Here is a 24,492-nt window from a genome sequence, read left to right as displayed (position 1 = left end):
AAAAATCTACAGAAAAATTTCCATTTGCTATGAAATTCTATAGGACTTTTCTGTAAATGGTGGGGATTGCAAACTCTGCACACACTGTCAGCAGATGGCTATGGCCCCTGCATTCAAGTTACTGTACACCCAGCCACTGCACTCCTGGCCTGCCCTCAAACTCTCTTCTTTGCTGGCTTATACAGACCAATGCCTAAGCTGCCGACTGGGTCATAGGGACCTCAGTCAGACCCTACCTAATCCACCGGCCACACTGGAACCTGCTGCACTTGCAAGAATTGTAACTTAAAGACCAAAAACCAGATGTGGTGGGTTGAATGGCATGTGATCTTCCCACACCCTACAGTGTAGGAAGCGATGGGGGTGGGAGGTGGGGGGAAGAGGTGAGATTAGAAGCAGTTCCCACACACTGACGGCAAAAATGGGTGGAAGGAAGGAACAGGAGGCATGTAGAATGCTGTCACAACTGCCCCCAGTTGAGCTCTCTTGCCTCGCTCCCTCCCATCCTTCCCCACCCCAAAGGGTGTTTCCAGTGCTCCCAGCCCTATCAAAGCCCTTCCCCAGTGAGCAGGGTAAGCATTTAATGACCCAGAGACAATGCTACAAACTAATCTAACTGCCACTAAAACTGTACATTTTCAGCTGGTCACTTATTCTCACTTTGTTGCTTCAGTTTGCCTGGTTCTCAGTTATTCATATCTTTTATAGGAGACTTTTGGATACTGAAGATGAACTCTCTGATATCCAATCTGATTCAGTCCCACTGGAAGTACGGGACTGGCTGGCGTCTACCTTCACGAGGAAAATGGGGATGACGAAAAGGAGACCTGAAGAAAAGCCAAAATTTCGAAGCATTGTACATGCTGTCCAGGCTGGGATATTTGTAGAAAGGTGATTGTGGATTTTAGTGTGATAGCAGATAACATGTTTAACCACAATGGTGCTATCTGAGCCAAATGCTAGGCAATAAGTGGCACCAGGATGCGTACCAAAATTGGAGATGAGCCTGAACCAAATATTTGGGAAAGTTCAGATCTACATCTGAATGCCATCCTCACCTCATCTCTCTAATGGTCTGTACTGAGATCTAAATGAAATCCCTAGATACCAATCCTCTTGAACTTTGGAAAGTTCTGGACCCAAACTCCATGGTTTAGACCCATATACACCAAAATATGCCAAAGACTCAACATTTACTTTTTTATTTATAATTTTGTATAATTTTTTTCAAATACAACAAATATACCAAAATACCAGATTGATCAGAATACACAAAGTAAATAAAGAGGGTTAGGATAAAGGGAGGGGAGGGGACTGGACGGGAAGTGGCATAACTATCTTCAGGGTCTACATTAATCATAGACCTCTAAAAAGTCAGCCCAAATTGCTTTGAATTTTTTGGGCTTTCCCTTTCTGCGAAATGCCAGTTCATTCACTGCGATGTCAGCCATATCCCTGAGCCAGGTATCAATATTTGGTGGGGATCGACTTTTCCATTTTTGCAGGATTAATTTTTTCGCAGCCAAAGCTGCACACTGGAACCACGCTGCCTTGTTACCAGGTAATTTCCAGGTATCAAGAATATATCCAAGAGTGAAACTTCAGTGAAACTCCAACTTAGCATCCAATATGAAATTGGTCCTTTGACACACACCCCTTTATCAGAAATTCTTGATACAGGAGGACTGTCAAAACATATGAGCTAAAGTAGCACAAAGGGAGTTACATTACCAACAGCATTTATGAGGACCATTACCTATGTGTGGACGAGAATATTTGCAAAAGTGTCTTTTGGTGAATCAACCATAGTCCCAGATCTAAAGTTGCTTTTTTACATTAGATAAATTGTATTCCAATGGGTCAGAGATAGTTGTGTATCCAAATCTCTATTCCAAACAACTCAAATGATCAATCTTTGGCAACTTCACATTTACTTAAGTAATAACACAATTAACTTAGTTATATTTGATACTCGTGGTTTCATACTGAAATTAATTGAGCAGCACTGTCTTACACCAGCTGAGGATATGTGTCTGAATATTTTAATACCTGAAACCCACATGTAGGCCATCCTTTTGTTAGGAGATAAAGCAGGTGAATCTGTGGTAATGGCACTGATGACAATACTAAACTAAAATAGCATATTTTCCTTATTCACATTAGATGATATGAATAGCTACAACAATTACTTAGAGGAGCAAGAAGTATTCCTAGCAATGTATTATTAGACCAAAAAGTCACACTTTGTAGTACACAGGATCCTCCTTCAAAGCCCATGAAGTTCATAGAAAGACTCCCACTGAGTTGAATGGATTTTGAATTAGGCCCTTAATTCAGAAATTATAAAAGAGAACTGAAAAAAGAAATGTTTTAAAAGTTAGCATAAGTACCACCTAATAAATAATGCATTTGTTCTTTTAGGATGTACCGAAGGACCTCTAACCTGGTTGGTTTGGCATACCCAGCAGAAGTGATAGTAACATTTAAGGTGAAATCAATTCAGTCATTGTGTAATTTCAATATATTTGTATGTGTGCTAATGATTTTTTTAGGATGAAATTAGGGTGCTTTTTCTGAAAGTATTATGACCATATATGGTACTGTAGAAATGAATATGCATAAGAGATAAAAGCCATATTGAAAAATTCACAAATAGCATAGGATTATATTTATTACATATCAATTTCATTATGATTTCAGTTAGATATCATTAGAACAATAGGACAAATTTGAGTAGAAAATTGCTTTATAAAATTTACCTGTCATGATTTTATCAGCTCCAAATTATAATAGAAATCAGTGTCTCAGAAAGCAGCGTCTCTTTCCTTTTTTGGGATTGGGGGGAAGAGTAATCATGTTGTATCTAGCTACAATATACACTCGACAATGGTATTTCTTAAGCAAGAAGGTAGAATGTAATCTGTTTCCCTAAAAGACAAATGTTATAGTGTTTACCATGATTTTTTAAAAGTATTTATGACATAGTCTCTGCAAAAGAGCACACAAGTAGTTCCATTGAACTCTGTATGGAACAATTTATGTGTATAAAGTTATTTGTGTGTTTGAAGGATCAGGGCCTTAGATTGTGAACATACAAAACAACTAGCAGTTTATCCCACAATTATATAACTCAGGATCCAAGAATTTTTTTCTAATAATTTTCCTATCTAGGTTTGTTATTAGTATTAGAATAACCATTAGTATGAGTAACATGAAGTAAAAGGAACCTGTGATTTTGGGGAAATAGATATTGTTTTAAACTTTTCCATTTATTAACTGGGACCTATTTAAACATATGAATGTGTTATTTCTTTTTAATCTGCAGGATGTTGATAAATGGTCATTTGATGTGTTTGCCCTAAATGAAGCAAGTGGAGAGCACAGTCTGAAATTCATGATGTACGAGCTGTTCACCAGATATGATCTTATGAGCCGTTTCAAGGTCAGAAGCATCACACAAGACTCAAATATAAAAATAAGACATACATATTTAAAATATTAAAAAATAGGGTTATGTTTAAAAGTATATTTTATTGAACAAGTGAAGTACAGAATTGCAAAGTTTAAAAGACATCAGACTATAGTCATTGTAATAACAATAAAGTTCCACCTAATAGTGTCTACAGTCATTCTGCTGCTGTTGAGATCCTGACAAAGACTGAAAGCTTAACAGGTCTTCAGCTTTTGGATGAGAAGTCCCCAGTGCACAGCAGAGTGATGCAAAAAGTGCACAAGTAGCTTGCTTCCTCATGACTTAGTACCGAGCCCATGTCCCAGACTTGGGAAGGAGACACTGTGCTGGTAGACACATCAAGTGTGGTCCTGAGCATTTGAGATAGCTTAGATCACAATCTGTGGACCTAAATCATCACTGGGCTTTCAGCTGAGTACTATAGTTTTCACTTCCTCTTCCTGTTCTAAATTGTTTTAATGGCATAGTGTTAAACACCTGCCACATGCCACCCTAGAGGAGGCTACATTACAGTGCTGTCTGAGGGATATTGTATGACTTAACTATTTCATATTTGTAAAGCACTTTGAGATGCTCACCTAAAGTGTGGTATCAAAGTGCACAATACTTTATTATTTATCATTATTATGATATTGAACTAAAGTTTCACTGTCATTGTGGAAACCCAGTTTATCACACAAAATCTCTAGGAATCTTGTCTTAGGAAAAAGTTATTATTTAATTGCAGGAAAAAAAATAGAGAGCTAGATTGTGCCTGTACTTCACAGCCCTACCTTGTGCACAATGTGAGGCCCACATTGAGGGAGTGTGAGGCTATTGAAGTCAGGGAACACCATTTGTAACCTTGACCTCCTGGACAGGTGATTGGGGCCAGGATATGAAGATCAGTCCTCTACTAGTAATCCTGTGTGTCATACCTTTGTTACGTGAATGCCTCATGAGTTCCTAGGCATACACGGGGAGTGCTCCCCTACTGCACCTATCTGGGTACAGTCCATTCCCCCTGATAGGCTGGTCCCACATTGACCGTAGTATAAGCAGGGGAATGTGTCCCCTGAGGGAACAGGAGCAGACCAGTCCGTGAATTCCTCCAGTGCAATTCAGGTTCTAGTCCTTTATGTTTTAGTAATTTGCCCCATCACCTGGATATTTGTGAACTGGTGCATCAGAGTTACACTGTGTGTTAATTTACGTTTTATTTATTGCACCATTGACTTTGTAGCTGTTGCAAGAGAAACATAGCTTATTATTCTAATGTTTGCTTCTCACAGATCCCTGTGCCCAGTCTTATTTCATTTGCAGAAGCTTTGGAGGTTGGTTACAGCAAGTACAAAAATCCATACCACAATCTGATCCATGCAGCTGATGTTACTCAAACTGTGCATTACATAATGCTTCATACTGGTATCATGGTAAGAAGTACTACAGAACTCAGCCACTTTAGTTTCTCAAACTCACCATTATATAGGTATCTACGTGGGTATCTAGATGCAAGCTTACTGGTGCTACAGATGTCAATCATTTTAAAGGGGGCTTTATCGAGAGATGGGCCCAAACTCGGGAACTGGCTCTGAACCTCATGTCTCTATAGAGGGTGCATGAAAATCACCGCTATAATCACAACCAAAATTGGGGACTCACAGTGTAAATGAGAGCTTTGTCAAATTTCTGATACCTGGATTTGGCATGTGATCCATTCTGCAGACAGATTTGAGATGCATACTGTGACACAAATCTCAATCAGGATCTGGGGTTTTGGTGTGGGGCCATTTCTAGCTGGGGGGATTCTCTCCCCAGGGAACAATAGTGTAGTTTAGCAGCACATATTGAACATGTGGATTAGGCAACCTATTCATTTTCCTTTCTTAGAACTCAGCGAAGGAAAATGGGCTATAATATGCAGATGATTCTCCCTACGTAAGCAAAAAGGGTTTAGAGAGAGTCTTCTCTTAATTTGCTCTGGGCTTGAGCATCCCTGGAAGTGATGAGAATGTCCGAGTGACCTGGAAGGGTATTCATCCACAAGAATTGGCAAGTGTTGTTTCCATTACCAGCCCCTTGCCCTGGAGGTTTTGCAGCTTTAATCTCTGCTGAGGCTCCATGGGTAAGGGACTGCACTGAACCAGCGCATCCCTTGTTACCCGCACAAAATTCTCTGTTACTCACACAGTCTAGGGGCACCCACCTTTACCCGGTTCCTAGGGTTCAAGGCCTAACCCTCTTAATTTAGGCACCCAACCTTACCCTGTTCCTAGGGCTCAGGTTACGTAACCTTACAATATAGGGCACCCACTCTTATCCTGTTCCTAGGGCTCGGGCATAACCCTGTCAATTTAAGTACCCACCCTTACCCAATTCCTAGGGCTCAGGGTGTAATTTTGTGCGGGTTTTCAGGACCTTTTACTAGTGAAAGAGCCTTACGCAGTAATATCCTTATCCTCTATTTATTAACAATCACCAAAAACAGAATGCCCACTCTACACATACAATGCTCACCTCTCCCAATCCCAGTAAAACAGATGAACTTTTCTTGATGGCCAGTCAGGATCAGGTCCATCTGGGGGACTCCAGTTTCTGCATGGTGTCCTTGGCAGAAGTCTGGCAGCTCTGATAGGGCTGTGTTCTGGAGTTGGTTCCCAAAGAACTTTCTTTTGGACCCCAGTTTATATAGTGAAACTTGAGTTCTTCTTAGATATACCTTAACCAATCATTATACTAAAATTTTACTAACCAGTCCTAACATATTGTAACAAAATTCTCTAACCAATCCTACCCTACCACCTTAATTGATTTTCAGCTAGCAAAATTAATTATGTAACAGATAGAAATAATCAAAGAACCAGACAGAGATCATACAGACAAACAATAGAGAAGTGGAGACCATAAAGACAAAACAATAAAGAAATGGGGATTTCACAACCACAACTACTGATAATTGGTTTCTTGCCAGACAGAATGCTGTCAACCTAAGTTTTCCTTAACCAGCTTAAGATCTGTTTCTTTATCTGGTGATGGTGGGTATTATTAGGATGAGGTGTCATTCTTAACAGCCTGATATTATGTTTTAATGTAATTTAGATGGAATGTGAGGATGTGACTTCCTGCTTCTCAGCTAATGGTTGCTGCTCTCCTAATATGACAGGTTTTAGAGTAGCAGCCGTGTTAGTCTGTATTCTCAAAAAGAAAAGGAGGACTTGTGGCACCTTAGAGACTAACCAATTTATCTGAGCATTTATTTGCTGGAAATGGCCCACCTTGTTTATCATACACACTGTAAGGAGAGTGATCACTTTAGATAAGCTATTACCAGCAGGAGAGAGGGGTGGGGAGAGAGAAAACCTTTTGAAGTGATAAACACCCATTTTTTCATGGTCTGTGTGTATAAAAACATCCTCACTGCATTTTCCACTTTTATGCATCCGATGAAGTGAGCTGTAGCTCACGAAAGCTTATGCTCAAATAAATTGGTTAGTCTCTAAGGTGCCACAAGTACTTCTTTTCTTTCTCCTAATATGGCTGCAGTCAAAGGACTTAGGCTTTAGGCCTTACAATGTGGCTACAGGAAAAGGCCTTATCCTTACACTCTTGAACACCCCAATGACTTCAAATCAATGCAGTCAAATCAATGCAGTCAAAGGACTTAGGCTTTAGGCCTTACAATGTGGCTACAGGAAAAGGCCTTATCCTTACACTCTTGAACACCCCATTGACCCCAATGACTTCAAATCTCCCCCTGAGTGATTAGTTAATATGTGCCTGTAAAGAGCCTAGCAAACTATTGCCACTGTATAAATATGAAGACTAGAAGAAGAAAACCCTAATACTAGAAATCTGACTCCAGCCTACAGAGTTAAATGACACCAGAGTGTATCTCTGAACACTGGATGGAGGAATACATTGCACATTAGAATCCTTGCTACTATTTGCATATCAGTTCCCAGAATGCTCCCCCAGCTTATAAGTATGGTACTGCAAATGCACTTGGGTGTATTGAGTTCTGTCCCACACTCCTAGGCTTTATAGCTATTCCTGGTCCTGTGTAACATCATAATAATTTGCACTGCCTACACAAGTGGTTCTTAATAAAATAAGGCCTGTTTTAGATAGCCACAGTTAAAAATATTTATTATAATGGTTCCTGGATAACTTTGTCACTGTTAATGGGACAGCAGCAAGCCAAAGGTCTTTTGAAAGTGATGCAGCATACCAGGCAAAATAATAGTTTCTGAGTGTCAGTGCTTGAAAAAGGCCCTATTGATGCTATTGCCCTGCAATGTATTAACATCATTTAATAAGAGGCTGAGTTAGGAGATGGTCCCATGGTTAGGACTCTAGCCTGGGACTCAGCATACCCAGCTTCAAGTCCTGGTTCCACTATACCAGGGGTGGGCAAACTACAGCCCGGGGGCTGCATCCGGCCCTCCAGGTGTTTTAATCCAGCCCTTAAGCTCCCACCAGGGAGCGGGGTCCTGGGCTTGCCCCACTCCGTGTGGCTCTTGGAAGCAGCAGCATGTTCTCCCTCTGGCTCCTATGTGTAGGGGCAGCCAGGGGGCTCCACACACTGCCCATGCCCCAAGCACTGCCCCTGCAGCTCCCATTGGCCAGGAACTGCAGCCAATGGGAGCTGCAGGAGGGGTGCTTATGGAAAGGGCAGCATGCAGACCCGCCTGGCTGTGCCTCCGCTTAGGAGCCAGAGTGGGGACATGCCGCTGCTTCTGGGAGCTATTTGAGGTAAGCACCACCTGGAGCCTGCACCCCGACCCCCTCCCATGCCCCAACCTCCTGCCCCAGCCCTGATCCCCCTGCCACCCTCAGAACCCCACAGTCCCAGCCCATAGCACCCTCCTGCACCCCCAACCCCTCATCCCCAGAGCCCACATCCCAAGCCAGAGCCCTCATTCCCCCCATACCCCAACCTCCTGCCCTAGCCTGGAGCCCCGTCCCGCACTCTGAACTCCTCATTTCTGGCCCCACCCCAGAGCCCACACCCCCAGCCAGAGCCTGCACCCTCTCCCACACCCCAACCACCAATTTCGTGAGCATTCATGGCCCACCATACAATTTCCATACCCAGATGTGGCCCTTGGGCCAAAAAGTTTGCCCAGCTCTGCACTGTACACTTCCTGTCAGCCCTTACACCAGTCACTTTGTCCTTCCCCCTCTGTTAAATGGGGAGAGTAGTACTTCCCTTCCTCACAGGGGTGTCTGGAGGATAAATACATTTACAAGAATGTTTGGTGATGGGGGCCATATAAGTACTTTGCATAGCTAGATAGTGCCACCCTCCCTTTGGGGAGCTTGACAGTACAATGCACAAATGTTATATTTGTCTTCTTGGCTTCTGTCACTTAATTAACTTGCAGCCTTATTTACCCAGTGAGAGTGACACACAGTACTGCTCACAAGCTAATTGTTTTCACAGCAGGCATCCCTTCTAATGCCTTTATCTGCACTGCCACTCTCCTCTCTGACATGTGCCTGTGATATTTCACCCACCTTTGATGTAGTTATATAATGGGTGCCCACAGGAGTGGATTTATCAGTTCAGGCATGTCATTTGTAGTCTTTCTGTGTTTTCTCTGTAGCTTGTAGAACTGATATAGAGAACTGCAAAGTGCTGATCCTGTTCTTTCCCCCTGCACTTCTCTGGGCCATTGATTAAAGCAAAGATAAAATAAAGCTAGGTTTTAGAAACCCCTCAACCTCTAACCTTTTACAGAAGGCATACATTTTAGTAACCTTAGTTTTACAGTCCTCCAGAGAATTGCTATGTTTTCCCGTTTTCCAAAAAAGCCTAGATAGTCAGAATTATCTTTTCCCAACTGTAGTATTTATTAAATGCAAAAAACAAAAACAAACAAAAAACCCACCATACATTATTGGACCACTAGGGTTATGAAAGTCAAGAAATAAAAAAAATCATATTAACATTAATTTACCCAGAGTAAACACACAATGGAATCTGTTATCCAAAACTTTCAGGTTATCAGAGAAGCTGCCCTTTCTGCTGCTATCTTAGTCCAATCCTTGGACTCATACTGAAGATCTTGGTCTGGGATAATTCTAGTATCCGAAATCTGAGTCAAATAACAGATAAAATCTTTCCCTGACCCTAATGTGGCTTAAATAGCTGAATACCCATCTGAAGAAGTCAGAGCTAACAAGGACCAGGTATCTCATCCAGCCAGGTGTCTATTAGACATACAAAATCAAGGATCATGGATGATGGAGAATTAGCCTCTAACCTTGCATTAAATTCCCTGAACTGAAGGGTAGGGTCACTATTATCTGATGTCTTCTATGATTAAACTCCAGATGAGACAAGTGGGACAGATAATACAGATCTACAGTTAGGAACCAATGAATCTGATCCTCCAGATACACATTCTTGTGGAATGTAGAAAATTGTGTGGGGATTCTAAAGTCATTGTTTGTTTGGTTTTCTTTTTTATCTTGTGAACAATACTCAGAGTAAGGGGAAAATATTCTTCCCCCACCATTAAATGTGTTGTGATACTCCCACTTTCTTATATTTCCCACCATAGTGGAGATATGACATAACCATCTTTCTTGTCCTCATTCCATGTTTTATATAAAGGAAGATGTTTGGAAGATTTTTGCTCTGTATTTCAATCTCCTAAAGGGACCATGTGTGTTTTATCTGAATACTTAACTGAATATTGTCTTCCCTACTGTAGCTACAATATTTGCCAGCATACAGTTCCACATGAAATTTGTCTGCAGTCCATAGACACCTTTGCAAGAAATTCTTTACTAATTATAGAAGGCTTTTCCGGAAACTATTGTGGTTGCTAAAAAAATGATTTTGGGAAGAGTGGCTTAAAGATTTTCTGTTTAGATTTAGTTACTAATAATATCTAAGTTTCTATTTCAGTTGTTCTGTTGAAAACATTGTGGAGTCAGTCCCAGCTAGGGGCCTAGTTTTTATAATACAAAATGCTATGGAGGTTGTTGTTTCCATTTTTAGAACCGCTTACAGTACTTTCTCTCATTCCTTAACTGTACTCTTCATAAATCTACATAGCTTCACCAACTAGTCAGTAGTCTCAGCATTCAGACAGTCTTATCTTTTCTCAGCATGTCCTACTATGTTATTCTAACAATATTAGTGAATCTTTACTGGCTGTTTTCATCCTCATGAAACAATCTGTGGTACTCATATCCAGGCAGCTTATGAAACAGCACTTGTATCTAGTATGATATAAACCTGGTGCCATAATAATAATAGTGGGTGGGTGGGTATGGTATGTATCAAAGGCAAAGAGACCATCAATTTAGTGAAAATTACAAAATGGGTGTAAGAAATTTTCGGCCAAACCAGAAATATGACTCTGTGTGGTTAATCTGTGGGTGTTATTAGATTTGTACTGAGTTCACTCTTAGATGGAATACATTTCATCTAGACTGAGTAAATGTGTTATGCAAGACAACAGAACTGGAGGGGTGAACGTATCATGTGTCTTCAGAAATACAGCAGCGTGGAATAGTATCAGATAGCAAGTAAAAGCTATATAAAATTGCATCACAAGTGTACCAAGCAGACCTCAGTTTTATACAAAACTATTGTTCTAAAATGGCAGCATTTTAACTATAAGAAGAAAAAAATGACCCAGTTTCAATATTGCAGGATTGGTGAAGTCTATGTTTAATGTTGATGTGGTACTTGGAAAAACACTGTGTGTTATTCGTCTGCGGGTCAAATCTTACACTAAGTGGGAAATTACAATTGTAACTTAATATTAAGTTTTACGTGTAATTAATTTAGCAAGAGACAAACATTGGCTGGCTGACAAAAGACCTCATGTTCAAAACCTCTGCCAAATTTATCACACAAGCTTTTATCAAATAATAACAATTTACTTAATTTTTTTTAACATAAAAGTTTTACTTTGCTGTTGCACATAAATGGCCCATCCTGGTCCCAATTAAGTCAACAGAAGCTGAAGGAGACATTGTAGTGTGCAATGTTCAAGATTTTATGACTCAATAGGAAAAGAAAAGTAAGGTTTAATTAAGCTACACATAGAAACATTTTCAATAATGTAATATCACAGTTAAGGTGTTGTATAAAATGTGACTGGTTTTTGCTTTTATTCACTAGCACTGGCTCACAGAACTGGAAATCTTAGCTATGATCTTCGCAGCTGCAGTCCATGATTACGAGCATACTGGGACCACAAACAATTTCCATATTCAGACAAGGTAAGCATGCTTCATCTTATGATATCATGTCTGAATGCAGCTGTTGCAGCCCGATCTAGGAGAAAAAGGAAGGCAATTTAGCGTCAAAGATCTGATGTTCATACCCTTTGGATCACAGCTGCAAGGCTCAGTGCCACTGGGTGGGGTCAAGAAAGTACCTTAGTACATTAAAGAAGAGAGGGAAGAATTCTTGGCACTCATTCAGCAGGAAATGCTTCACCTGACCAGCAATTTCTCAAAAGTTGGCTTTGCTGTGAACATTAAAGTTCTGCTTCCTAAAATGTTTTACTTCTTTGGATGCAGGTGGTAGTCAGCTTTGCAACCCTTAGTTACCCACGTCATACTTGCTCATGTGAGTAGCCTCCTTGGCTTTGACACAGTTAATGAGATTACTCCTCTGAGCAAGGAAGGACAGCATGTGAGAATAAGGATCACAGGATCTGGTTGCATATCTTTAAAGTGAAATCTTCACATTTGACCGCTCTGTGAGGGGTCATTGCAAAATTCTTGGAACACTGACTGACAAGGATGCCAGTTGTACAGAATATTTCTGAGCCTTCTCTCTTCTCATTATCCTTTGTACCCACTCCCTTTATTTCTGGCTTAGTAGCGCCTTTATAGGTTTCAAAGTAGCAGCCGTGTTAGTCTGTATTCGCAAAAAGAAAAGGAGGACTTGTGGCACCTTAGAGACTAACACATTTATTTGAGCATAAGCTTTCGTGAGCTACAGCTCACTTCATCGGATGCATTCAGTGGAAAATACAGTGGGGAGATTTATATACATAGAGAACATGAAACAATGTGTGTCACCATACACACTGTAAGGAGAGTGATCACTTAAGGTGAGCTATTACCAGCAGGAGAGCGGGGGGGGACCTTTTGTAGTGATAATCAAGGTGGGCCATTTCCAGCAGTTGACAAGAATGTCTGAGGAACAGAGGGGTGGGGAAGGGGGGAATAAATAAGGGGAAATAGTTTTACTTTATGTAATGACCCATCCACTCCCAGTCTCTATTCAAGCCTAAGTTAATTGTATCCAGTTTGCAAATTAATTCCAATTCAGCAGTCTCTCGTTGGAGTCTGTTTCTGAAGTTTTTTTGTTGAAGAATTGCAATTTTTAGGTCTGTAATCGAGTGACCAAAGAGATTGAAGTGTTCTCCGACTGATTTTTGAATGTTATAATTCTTGACGTCTGATTTGTGTCCATTTATTCTTTTACGTAGAGACTGTCCAGTTTGACCAATGTACATGGCAGAGGGGCATTTCTGGCACATGCTGGCATATATCACATTGGTAGATGTGCAGGTGAACGAGCCTCTGATCATGTGGCTGATGTGACTAGGCCCTATGATGGTGTCCCCTGAATAGATATGTGGACACAGTTGGCAACGGGCTTTGTTGCAAGGATAGGTTCCTGGGTTAGTGTTTTTGTTGTGTGGTGTGTGGTTGCTGGTGAGTATTTGCTTCAGGTTGGGGGGCTGTCTATAAGCAAGAACTGGCCTGTCTCCCAAGATCTGTGAGAGTAATGGGTCGTCCTTCAGGATAGGTTGTAGATCCTTGATGATGCATTGGAGAGGTCAGTCAAGAATTATAACATTATAACATTCAAAAACCAGTCGGAGAACACTTCAATCTCTTTGGTCACTCGATTACAGACCTAAAAGTTGCAATTCTTCAACAAAAAAACTTCAAAAACAGACTCCAACGAGAGACTGCTGAATTGGAATTAATTTGCAAACTGGATACAATTAGCTTAGGCTTGAATAGAGACTGGGAGTGGATGGGTCATTACACAAAGTAAAGCTATTTCCCCTTGTTTATTCCCCCCATCCACCCCCCACTGTTCCTCAGACATTCTTGTAAACTGCTGGAAATGGCCCACCTTGATTATCACTACAAAAGGTTTTCTTCCCCCTACCCCCCTCCCGGCCGCTCTCCTGCTGGTAATAGCTCATTTTAAGTGATCACTCTCCTTACAGTGGGTATGGTAACACCCATTGTTTCATGTTCTCTATGTATATAAATCTCCTCACTGTATTTTCCACTGAATGCATCCTGTGAAGTGAGCTGTAGCTCACAAAAGCTTATGCTCAAATAGATGTGTTAGTCTCTAAGGTGCCACAAGTCCTCCTTTTCTTTTAGCTCCTTTATAGTATCCCATTTGGTCATATATTTGAAGTAGGCCTCCCAGTCCCCAGACACCCTCCTTGCCCTCCTTCATATCCCTCCTTAAATGCTGCTTCCCCTCCAGCAATGTCTCCAAACCCATCTGAACTGTTATTTGGGGTGTCATATTTGTTTGTATTAAGTTGCAAGATCCTTGGGACACGGGGACATTTTCAAAGACAGAAATGGCAGTTAGGCTTCTTGGCGGGGAGTCCGAGGTGCCTTTCTCTGCCTATTTTGAAAGTATCCATGCTGTGTACAGTGTAGTCCAATGGAGAAAGCACTGGACTGAGAGGCCAGAAGCTCCATGTTCTAGTGCGGGGCTGCCATTGCCTTGCTTTGCCTCAGGTTTCCTCACTGTAAAATGGGGGTATTTACCCAGCTTTAAAAAATGTTTTGAGAGCTACAAATGAAAAACACTGTAAGTGGAAATCTAATGCTATTGCACTTGAAAAAAAGGTATAAAACGTATAGCATGCCCTTTTTTCCTTAATCCCAAAGTGGGGTGGGGAGGGGCCTCTCATGATATGGCATACGGAGACGTTTAATAATAATTAATAATTGACTTAAGTCTATTATTGCTGAAATGACTATATCATTTAAAAGTATGTTGGGTAGGGATTGCTTTGTTTTAACAATAGAAAAAGCTATCTTTTTCCTTCAGAGTAACAGCCGTGTTAGTCTGTATTCGCAAAAAGAAAAGGAGAACTTGTGGCACCTTAGAGACTAACCAATTTATTTGAGCATAAGCTTTCGTGAGCTACAGCTCACTTCATCGGATGCATTTCTTTAAATACTGTAGGGCAGATTCTGACCCACTGCTGCGCTGAGATTGCCCAGAGTAGGGGAACATCTGGTGGTGCTTTTCTCTATCACTGCAGTTTGGGAAAGGGGTGTGGGCAGGACTCCATATCTCAAAGATCACTTGGCCCATGGACACAGCCGGTACAAGTTAGAGCAGCCGGGCATCATTGGGACATGGTGCCTCACCCTGTAATCTGAGTTAGATTGTGGAACTGGGGATCACTGGAATGCGTTACCTAGGGAGGTGGTAGAATCTCCTTCCTTAGAGGTTTTTAAGGTCAGGCTTGACAAAGCCCTGGCTGGGATGATTTAACTGGGAATTGGTCCTGCTTCGAGCAGGGGGTTGGACTAGATGACCTTCTGGGGTCCCTTCCAACCCTGATATTCTATGATCGGTTTAGTGCAGAGCGGCTCATCAGGCACCTTTGAGCCCCCTCCTCAGCTGTACTGAAATACTGAACAATTATTTCCATCACTGTATTTTGGCAAGAAAACCACTCTTCATAAGAGAGAACAGGCGTGTTCTTCCACTTACCTGAGGTTATACTGCCTGCCAGTGGTAGGCTATAGACGGTGTAAGGACTGCATACAGGTTAATCAGCTGATGTGCTTTGGGACACATGCTTTGATAAATCTGATGATAAACAAATTCTATGTCTGCAGCTAAATTACCAGCAAAAGCCCTTTCCTCTTCAACATAATGGTGCACTCACACAGTCTGGCTAAAGATAAGTTGTTCTAAGTTTAAACTGCTTTTCTGTTCTAGTCTTTTATATTTTGGTTTGCAAAAATGGAAAATAAATTAAGCTGTTAAACTCTGAGTTTTAAAGTTAAATACTTACTAGAATGTATTTGTTTTGTGATATTACCCACTCTTCCTTCATAATTGGATCTGAACGTAAAAAAAGAGATCTATTCACCTTTCCTCCATGCTTCTATTACTTCAAAAAGGCAGAAGAAATTACGCTCACAGTCATGTCAAATCTCCGCACTGGTTAAAAACAACCATGATTAGCTATGTGGATCTAAAAAAGTGTGCTTCACAAAAATACCTGATTGGCAAATCATAGATTTTCCCATATCAGTAAGAGCTTGGACATAAACACTGTCATTATTTAGGTAGGATATGCTTTGTTCACTTAATAAACAAATCCTGCTTTACTTCGGTAGTTTCCCGGGTTCCATACCGTACACATGAGTGGTTAGTTTGGATTTTTTTTAATAATACTTATTGTTTCAAGGGGTACATTTCCACCTAACTAACAGTGGAGCTAGCTGAGTAGCTAAATCATCACAGAGCACTTTAGAACAGTAGTTCACCTGTCTTCCGTTACAGTGTTATAAGTGTCATGGATGTGTAACCCATGCCTGGTTGGTGTGGCACTCTTGTGACGAAGTGGGACTGTTCTTAATGTTTCCTCTGAATACTTTGGGGTGCCTCAGTTTCCCCTATGCAGTTCTTAAGTATCTAGGTGGTGCGATAAGGGTGTATGATCATTGCAGAACCCTAGAGGTCAGGTGTGTGCACGGGTCTGGACACAGAGAATGGCCAACACCCTGTTTCCTGGCAACTGATGGCCTGGGCCCATCCCCCCTGCAAGGTGATAGCTAAAGGGTTGAAGACAAAGAGATCAGGTGACCTCCAAGCCCGGGAAAGTGACAAAGCCCAGAGGAGGAGGGGCTGGAGGGTGAGTCACTTTGGGGCTGGCTGGGGACGAGGAGTGAAGTGCAGACGTGGTTGTCCGGGTCGCTGCCCCCCAAAATGGACCCGGCTGAGGGGTCCTGTTCTCTGTACCTACAAGCTCTGTTTTAGACCACGTTCCTGTCGTCTAATAAACCTCTGTTTTACTGGCTGGCTGAGAGTCGTGTCTGACTGCGAAGTTGGGGTGCAGGACCCTCTGGCTTCTCCAGGACCCCGCCTGGGCGGATTCGCTGTGGGAAGCGCATGGAGGGGTAGAGGATGCTGAATGCTCCAAGGTCAGACCCAGGAAGGTGGAAGCTGTGTGAGTTGTGTGTCCTGGAGACAGTCTGCTCCCAGAGAGAAGACTTCCCCAGGGTCTTGCCTGGCTTCATAGGGAGCAGTTCCAGAGCATTGCCCGGGGACTCCGTGACAACTCTGTCCTCCACTCATGGCACCTAGCTCAGCTAGAGATTGATGAGTCTCTTACAGCCTTAGCAAAGAGCCATGTGGCTTTTAGCTTATGCAATAGAGGCTCATGCATTTAGCTCCAGAGATCTCAGGTTAGATCCGGTCTGCTGACAACTGGGGTCTGTCAGCATTACAGATGGGACCAATCCTAATTCCTGATTTATACACCACCAAAGTATGGATCCAAAGCTTGGGCCCTTTTCTAATTATTAGAAAGAGGTCATATTGTCAAGCACACTGTTGTGGATGAACAAATTACCACTAATGATAACTAGTGATGGCAAGGTCATAACTCTTTAAAACTAATATTTAGAGCTCTCTTTATACAAAGTAATCAAAGCAGACTTTTCTCAGAATAGAAGCTGCATATTATTTCTCAACTTTTCAGTAGCAAAGCTCCCCCTGTTGGTGAATGCATTACAATATTGTCTTCTACTGCATGTGAGTACTTGGAATAGCTTGATTTTGAGCAGTTCGACTCCTACTCCTAATGGCCTCTTGTGCACCAGCCGTGGAGTGGGGGTGGCACATGACATTGACATGAAAGGAAAGATCAGTTCTCATCCCTGGTGCCATAGCTGCCCCAAGCAGCTGGGAGGAGCAATTGCAGGAAGGCCCTATAACCCAGGACTGGAGTATGCTTAGCACAGGTGGAATCTTGAGCAAATTTCGCTGCTAAACTCTAAAAAGTCTCTACAGATCATGTATGAACTGAGATTTTCAGAGGCTAAAAACTTGGTCAAATTCAGGTTGATTTTCACAGGTCAAACCCCTTACATCAAGATTACCCCCTCTGGCACATTTCAAATCCCCACTCCATAGCATAGAGGCTCAAGAGCTTCTCTGCAAAATGGTGTTTAGAATTTTTTTCAGATGGGCAGAACATATATTTCCCCTAACTCCATTCTGAGAAATACCTGAACCATTTTTGCTGAAATTCCCCCCACCTCTTTCTAACTCCGCAGTCCAAAATAAAATCAGCCTGAAGCAGATATCTAGCATGGATTTAGCCCAAATGGTTGAAATTTGAGAAAGTTATATGCAGCTGAAAACAGGGTTTTAGAATGGGAACTGTCAGACAACCTGAAGTACAAGTCTCAGTCCCTGTGCCACATATAATATCATATAAGTTGTATGATTATAATTTTTTTTAGTCAAAGAGAGCCTAATTTTGCAGTCCTTTCTTAGGACTCAGGCAAAACTGCCTTTAAATTCAATGAAAGTTTTCTTTGTGTAAATACTATAGGATTGGGCCCTTCTCCTGTATACCTCATGAATTAGCTGTTTTATTGCAAAATGATGTAATAGGTGCATGCATGAAAGTAGGCCCCTTTGATACCAGTGGATGTACCTGGTCCAAAGGCTTATGAGACAGGTGGAAAAAGGAGCAATGTTGTTTGAGGATATTATTATTATTTCTCTTTCAGCTTAATTTTTCACTATTGTTTTTCCTCTTAATTTCACTTTTTTCAGGATTTTCCTCACAAATTAATCTCTCTGATGTATTAATTACATACTATAAAGAGAAAACAATGATACATTCAAAATCTGGTCCTTGCCCTTTACAGTGGCTAATATGGCAAGAGAGTTCAATTACCAGCATAGCTGCATTTTTTTTTTTTATGACGAGGAATTATCTGTGAGGTTTGATTTTCAGACCTTTATCTACTAGGATGAAATAAATAGCATGTCAAACTAAATCAACAGACCCTTTTATGGCAACAGAGCCTCTTTCTCTCTATTATGCTAACATCAGTATTCTGTTGCTAATCATACCTCTTTTATACCTAGGTCAGATGTTGCAATTTTGTACAATGATCGTTCTGTTCTTGAAAATCATCATGTGAGTGCTGCTTACAGGCTTATGCAAGAGGAAGAGATGAACATTCTGGCAAATTTAACCAAAGATGACTGGAGGTAAGATCTATTGGGACATTAACGATGATTCCAGTTAATAAAAAGGGTAGGGCTTCTCCTTTGCACCTCATTTTGGGTATGTCTACATGTTAAATTGGGGGTGACTTACTCATGCTAACTCTCTTTGAGCTAGTGCACTAAACATAGCATGTAATCCTGGCAGCACGGTGGGCTAGCCACCCCAAGTACGTACGCATCCAAGACCCTAAGCACGTACTCAAGGCAACTAATCCATCCCACTTTCGTGGCTACATTCTATTTAAGTTGAGAATCATACCACCAGCCTGAAGTGTAGACATGCCCTTTAAATTCTAGCTGAAACTGAAGAAGCCTTGGAAATGGAAGCATGTAAGAGCACTGGAACTTAAGTGGGCATTAAAAGAGATGATCAGAACTGTAACTGACATTTCACAATAACTCGAGCCACAATCTCAGAAATGATAATTGTCAGGACTGCCTTGAGGTCTTCCATTATTAAGGAAGTTGCTATGGTGCATGCAGAGCACACAAAATACAAGTCTTCCTATGTTGCGGTCGGTATAGCTGTTATCATTCAAGTACCCCTAAAATATGTAACCAATAGTTGTATTGTGGCATCACTGGCAGGCAGGTGTGCTGCATCTGGAGAACATTGCTTCTGGGAATGGTGTCACTAAAGACAGAGAGCCAAATTCTGCTCACAATAATACCTGCACAATCCAATTGTCTTCAGAGGAGTTGCATGATATGAGAGTACAATTTGGCCCATCGTGTATATAAAGCTGCAGTACTGGCCCAGACATAAGCCTCGCTGTATAACACCTTCTTATTTGCATGTAATCGTTTATTTCCTCTTTGGAATCAGATCATCGTTAGGCAATTCATTTCCATATAGCTGAATTTAGAGATGGAATATGTAAAACTGGCTTATAGACAATAAGGGTGTTAATATTTAACAATACAGGGAGTTAAAACCCATTGATTTTTAATCCATTAATTACCCTTAATTGTTGCGGCAGACCTCATACATAAAGTATTTTTTTCATCTCTACGATTGAGGTGGACTGCTACATGTTTTTGACTTTATTTTTTCTTTCAGAGCATACTTACTCTCATTCATTGTCCTTAATTTTTTTAAATGAATTTAGTTCTGGACAAAGATCAATAGCTTTGGAAACTGATTTTAAACTTGTGCTATGAGAGTATTCTCTTATCCACACTGCCTCTACCAGTATGACTTAACATTGTTCTGGAGGCTTCTACCTTCTGAGGATTGAAAGGGTAGTTCCGTCTCTGTGATCCCTCTGCTTAGACTGCCACTGAATACAAAGAAAGTGATTGTGTTCTGGGGATGTAGAAGAGCCATTAAACAACTTTCAGATGCTGATACCTTTCAGTCCCCAGCAGTTTGTGTCACTTAGAGGTGAAAGATTCTGAATCTTTATGCCACTTACATGGAGATGTGGAGTCAGTAGTTTAGTACTTTTTGTCTTTATTTTTTCCCATAGATATTTTATCCTAGCAAGATGTTTGTCACACTTATTAACATGTTATCTAAGGGCCTTAAGATATATAGGACTAGAATCTGGTCCAGCCGAGCTACAGTCAGTAAAGGCCCAGGGCAAAGACACCTCTGTGCTTCTCTGATCTTGGGGTCACCAAGGACTGGGCCAGTCCCTGACATAAATCAGTGCAACTTGGACGCTGCCTGAATTTACACCCCGCTGCCCCCAGAGGCCATGCTAGCAGCCTGGGATCAACAGGACCCAGTGCATCCCAGCCACTCCTCCTTCCTCAGGTGGCTAGAGGAGGGGAGAAGAGGAGCCCCTATGACAGCAGAGGATTCCTCAGTGCTGGGAGAAGCCTCCAGTACCCAGATCTCTCAGCTCCATGCTGCTTCTCACTGGGAGACTGGAGCAGAGCAGGTCTCAGGATCGGGACTGTAATAATGTAGTTTTTGTAGCATATACATGTATTTCTAAAATGGTCTTTTCTACCAAGACTGATCAATCTTCATACTGACTTTCCTTCTTTTTTATGCTGGGCTGTACACAATGTGGCTCCTTTACGCTTTCGCTCAGTGGTGCTCTCTGTCTCTTTCTCTTCATTTCTCTTTGCTTTAGTGGTAATTTAGTATGCTCTTTTAGAAGTTGTTCAGCTACTCTCCAATTGTGCTTGCTCTTGCTTTTGAAATTCCTTTCATTGTGACTTATTCTATATTTCCTATTTATTTTAGTGGTTTTAGTATAGATATTTGTATCAGAATTTCTTTATATGGAATGGTTACACAGTGCCCAGATTCTGCTCTCCGTTGTACTCGTCCAACCCTCGAGAAGTCAGCAAGGTTGCATGGCAGCCGTAGGGGGGCATAAATTTGGCCCTTTTAATGAGACTATAATACATTTATTTAATAGAGGCAGGAAGCCCAATTTTACTTTTAGGTAGGTATCATTAATTGTGAAGGCTTCTGAAAATTCTGCTACAATATCACCGATATTCAACATGAATAAATGGATTTACTTATTTGAGCTAAAGTAGGGCATCCAATTCTCTATTTGGTCACATAAATCAGCACTTTATATTTGTGCCTCTAATAAATCTGTGCATGCCTAAATGCTGATTTGAATACCCACACAATTTATGGAACTGGTTGACCTAATTTTGAGGGTCAGGTTGGAAAATGATGATCGCCTGGTATTCATTTTGTAAGTTCAAAAATATCCTTGTTTCTCTGTTATGGTTTGTAGTGGTTCAGTAGCACAGTGGAAAATCCATTTAGCCACTTGAAAGAAGCACTTCAGTTTTTTAAATTATTAATAGAATGAACTTTTTTGATTCTCTTTTTTGAAATCCATGCCATTAAAATAGCAGCTTTGAAGCTTACAATAAAGCAAATTGGCAGTAAATTGAAATGACAATTTGTTCGACTTTTTCAGCACACATCCTGTCTGATTCATTTAAATACTGTCAGACCTGTTTTCTTCAGTTGTTCTGATTTTTTTTTTTAATGCCCATGCCTGGTTAAACCATGGCTTTGCTAATTATTTCATCAAGATAAAGGAAAGTGATTGAGATTTTTTTTTTTTGCATTACCATTTTTTCTACCTGTTAACGTCAGGGGGAATATGCTAATAAACTCTCAGCCTCAATTAAGTTTAAAACACAAGGTTTGGGTCTGAATCAGTGAAGTACTGCCAACATTGTGACAAGGGCTCTGTCGGAGGGTAATACATGTGACAGTCCCCAAGTAGTATAGTCATTCCTCACTCTTTCCCTCAACCCAAGCTCACACCCCTGCCCCAAATCCATCCTTTCCATACTCTTCTCCCTTACCTACCTCCCCTGCCCAAAAATCCATCAATCCTTTCAGCCTCATTTCAAAGAGGAAATAAACAAATACATTCAAATAAGAAGGTGTTGCACAGAGAGGCTTCAGTCTGGGCCAGTACTGCAGCTTTATGTACATGGTGGACAAAATGTGCTCTCACATCATGCAACTCCTCTGAAGACAATTGGATTGTGCAGGTATTATTGTGAGCAGAATTTGGTCTCCCTTTCCACACCAGCCATTATCCTTTGATCCGCCATGCTTCCACCTCCCCAGCTGTACAGTGATACTCCTCTAAGTGGCTCCTCATTCTGTCAGCTGTTTCACACGGCAGCAGCAATGCTGGGAAATGGGTGCCCTGTGGTGTTTGCTGGCAGTAGTGGTGGTAGACATTTTGTCCTGCAACCTCTGGGTTTCGAGTAGGGTGACCACCTTTTCAAAAAGCAAACATGGGACACATGCAGGAACCCCACCCCCTCCATGGACTCACCCTTTGCCCCTCCTCTTCCCCCAACCCCACACCCTCTGGTCCTCCTCTTCTCATCTGGAAGCCAGAGCCGGGCTGTGGTAAGAACCACCCAGGGAGCCCTGGCCCCTCCACCTGCCCTGCGCAGGGTGCTGGGGTGTCCGAGAACAACCTCCAGCCTGTATCCCCACCTCCTTGGATGTGCCATCCAAGGCAGGGAGAGATCTGGGGCTCCCCACAGTGGTCCAGACTCCCTGGGCAGTTCTTACCACAGCCCAGCTAAGGCTTCCAGTCTGGCCAGGGCCAAGGCCTTGCGGGGAACAGGAGGAGCAGGGGATGGGGCCTCATGGTGAGCAGGGACTCAGGGATTACTCTTAAAAGTGAGCTCAAGAATTGAAAGTTCAAAGGAAATAAAAATCTGTAGAAACAGGGGGTAGGAGTTTGTTTCAGGTTTGTGTTAGGGTTTTTTCTTTCCTATTTGCCCCCAAAACAGAAGAGTATAACTAATATAAACCCCTCAGTTTCCATGCAACTGTTTCTTACAAAAAATGGCTTGCTTCATTTGAAGGGTACAAGTTCAAAGCAATGTGCAGGAGCAACAGTTGGGATGCAGGTTAATTAGTGTCATATTAGGAGGGCAGGCACGGTTGCCATGGTTGCACATCATTAATTGAATAGCAAAGGGAGGCCTGAATCTCCACTCAGTTACACCAGTATAAATCAGTAGTAAGTCCATTGAAATTAGTGAGTGACACCAGCTTAAACGTACTGTTGTGGGAGTTCAGCCTCAAAACTTATAATAAACCATCATATCTCCTCTAAATAGAATTGCAATTAACTCATATCGTAAAAGCATAAACATAGGATTTTACACTAATGTTTAACAGGGTTTGTTCTAGAACCTCCTGAATACCACATTTTTCTCACAGGATCAGACTTTAAGGTCACAAGGGACCATCATCATCTAGTCTGACCCGCTCCACATTGCAGGACACAGAACCTCACCTACCCACTCCTGTAATAGACTCCTAACCACTGGCTGAGTTACTGAAGTCCTCAAAACATGGTTTAAAGACTTCAAGATACAGAGAATCTACCATTTACACTAGTTGAAACCTACAAGTAACCTGTGCCCCATGCTGCAGAGGAAGGAGGAAAAAAACCCCCACCAGGGTCTCTGCCAATCTGACCTGGGAAAAATTTCTTCCCAACCACACATATGGTGACAAGTTAGACCCTGAGTATGTGGGAAAGACCCACCAGGCAAACACCTGGGAAAGAATTATCTGAAGTAACTGAGAACCCTCCCCACTGTGCTGCTGTGACAGGCTTTAGACTGCTCCCGGTCCTACACTCTCACCAGCTTTCACACAGGCAGGGATACACCCAGCTGCAGTTGCATGCAGGCTTTGGCCAGCCACTGCATGAACCAACAATAGAGCAGCTACAGCCAAGATAACCCCCAGCTTCCCAGCCTAGGACCCCAGAGCTGTACCATCCTGCCCTGCTCAAAACCCCGACCAGTACAAATTTATTACTCAGTTCTCCCTCAATGTGGAGAGGAATATGCACAGTACCGTTGTGTTAAACCAAGCTGAAATTTTCCCCAGATACTTCCATTCAAAGGCACACTGGTTTAGATTAAAACATAAAACAAGTTTATTAACTACAAAAAGATAGATTTTAAGTGATAACAAACAGATCAAAGCAGATTACCTAGTACATAAACAAAACTGCAAACTAAAATACTAGAAAATACTTTCTAAAATACTAGAAAGACTGGATATGAATTAGCAATTTTTAACCCTGACTGATGATACAAGCAGGCTTGCAGATTCTTAAGGCACAAGGTGCAATTGCTTTGCAACTTGAGATCCCCATCCCCGTACCAAGACCTTTTCTTTCTGAGCTTCTCCAGGTATTGAGTTGTGGAGGAGTAAAGAACAACAGATGATGTCACTCCCTGCCTTATATAGCTTTTCCATATG

General features: G+C 41.7%; 1 protein-coding gene across 6 annotated transcripts in view; it reads left to right on the top strand.

Annotated features, from left to right (window-relative positions):
* The window catches only part of PDE1A (phosphodiesterase 1A), a 188,525-nt gene that overhangs the window by 119,884 nt on the left and 44,149 nt on the right, over positions 1 to 24,492 (top strand). For all 6 annotated transcript variants that reach the window (XM_073306084.2, XM_073306085.2, XM_073306088.2 and 3 more), the window contains 6 exons: positions 709 to 891; positions 2,422 to 2,488; positions 3,326 to 3,442; positions 4,744 to 4,884; positions 11,595 to 11,695; positions 18,606 to 18,731. In XM_073306084.2, the coding sequence (XP_073162185.1) occupies positions 709 to 891; positions 2,422 to 2,488; positions 3,326 to 3,442; positions 4,744 to 4,884; positions 11,595 to 11,695; positions 18,606 to 18,731 (735 nt within the window). The remainder of the gene's footprint in view (positions 1 to 708; positions 892 to 2,421; positions 2,489 to 3,325; positions 3,443 to 4,743; positions 4,885 to 11,594; positions 11,696 to 18,605; positions 18,732 to 24,492) is intronic.

Source organism: Lepidochelys kempii, chromosome 11, assembly GCF_965140285.1.
Source record: "Lepidochelys kempii isolate rLepKem1 chromosome 11, rLepKem1.hap1, whole genome shotgun sequence".
In the NCBI taxonomy this organism is placed as follows: Eukaryota; Metazoa; Chordata; order Testudines; family Cheloniidae; genus Lepidochelys; species Lepidochelys kempii.
This window is presented reverse-complemented; position numbering and strand designations above follow the sequence as displayed.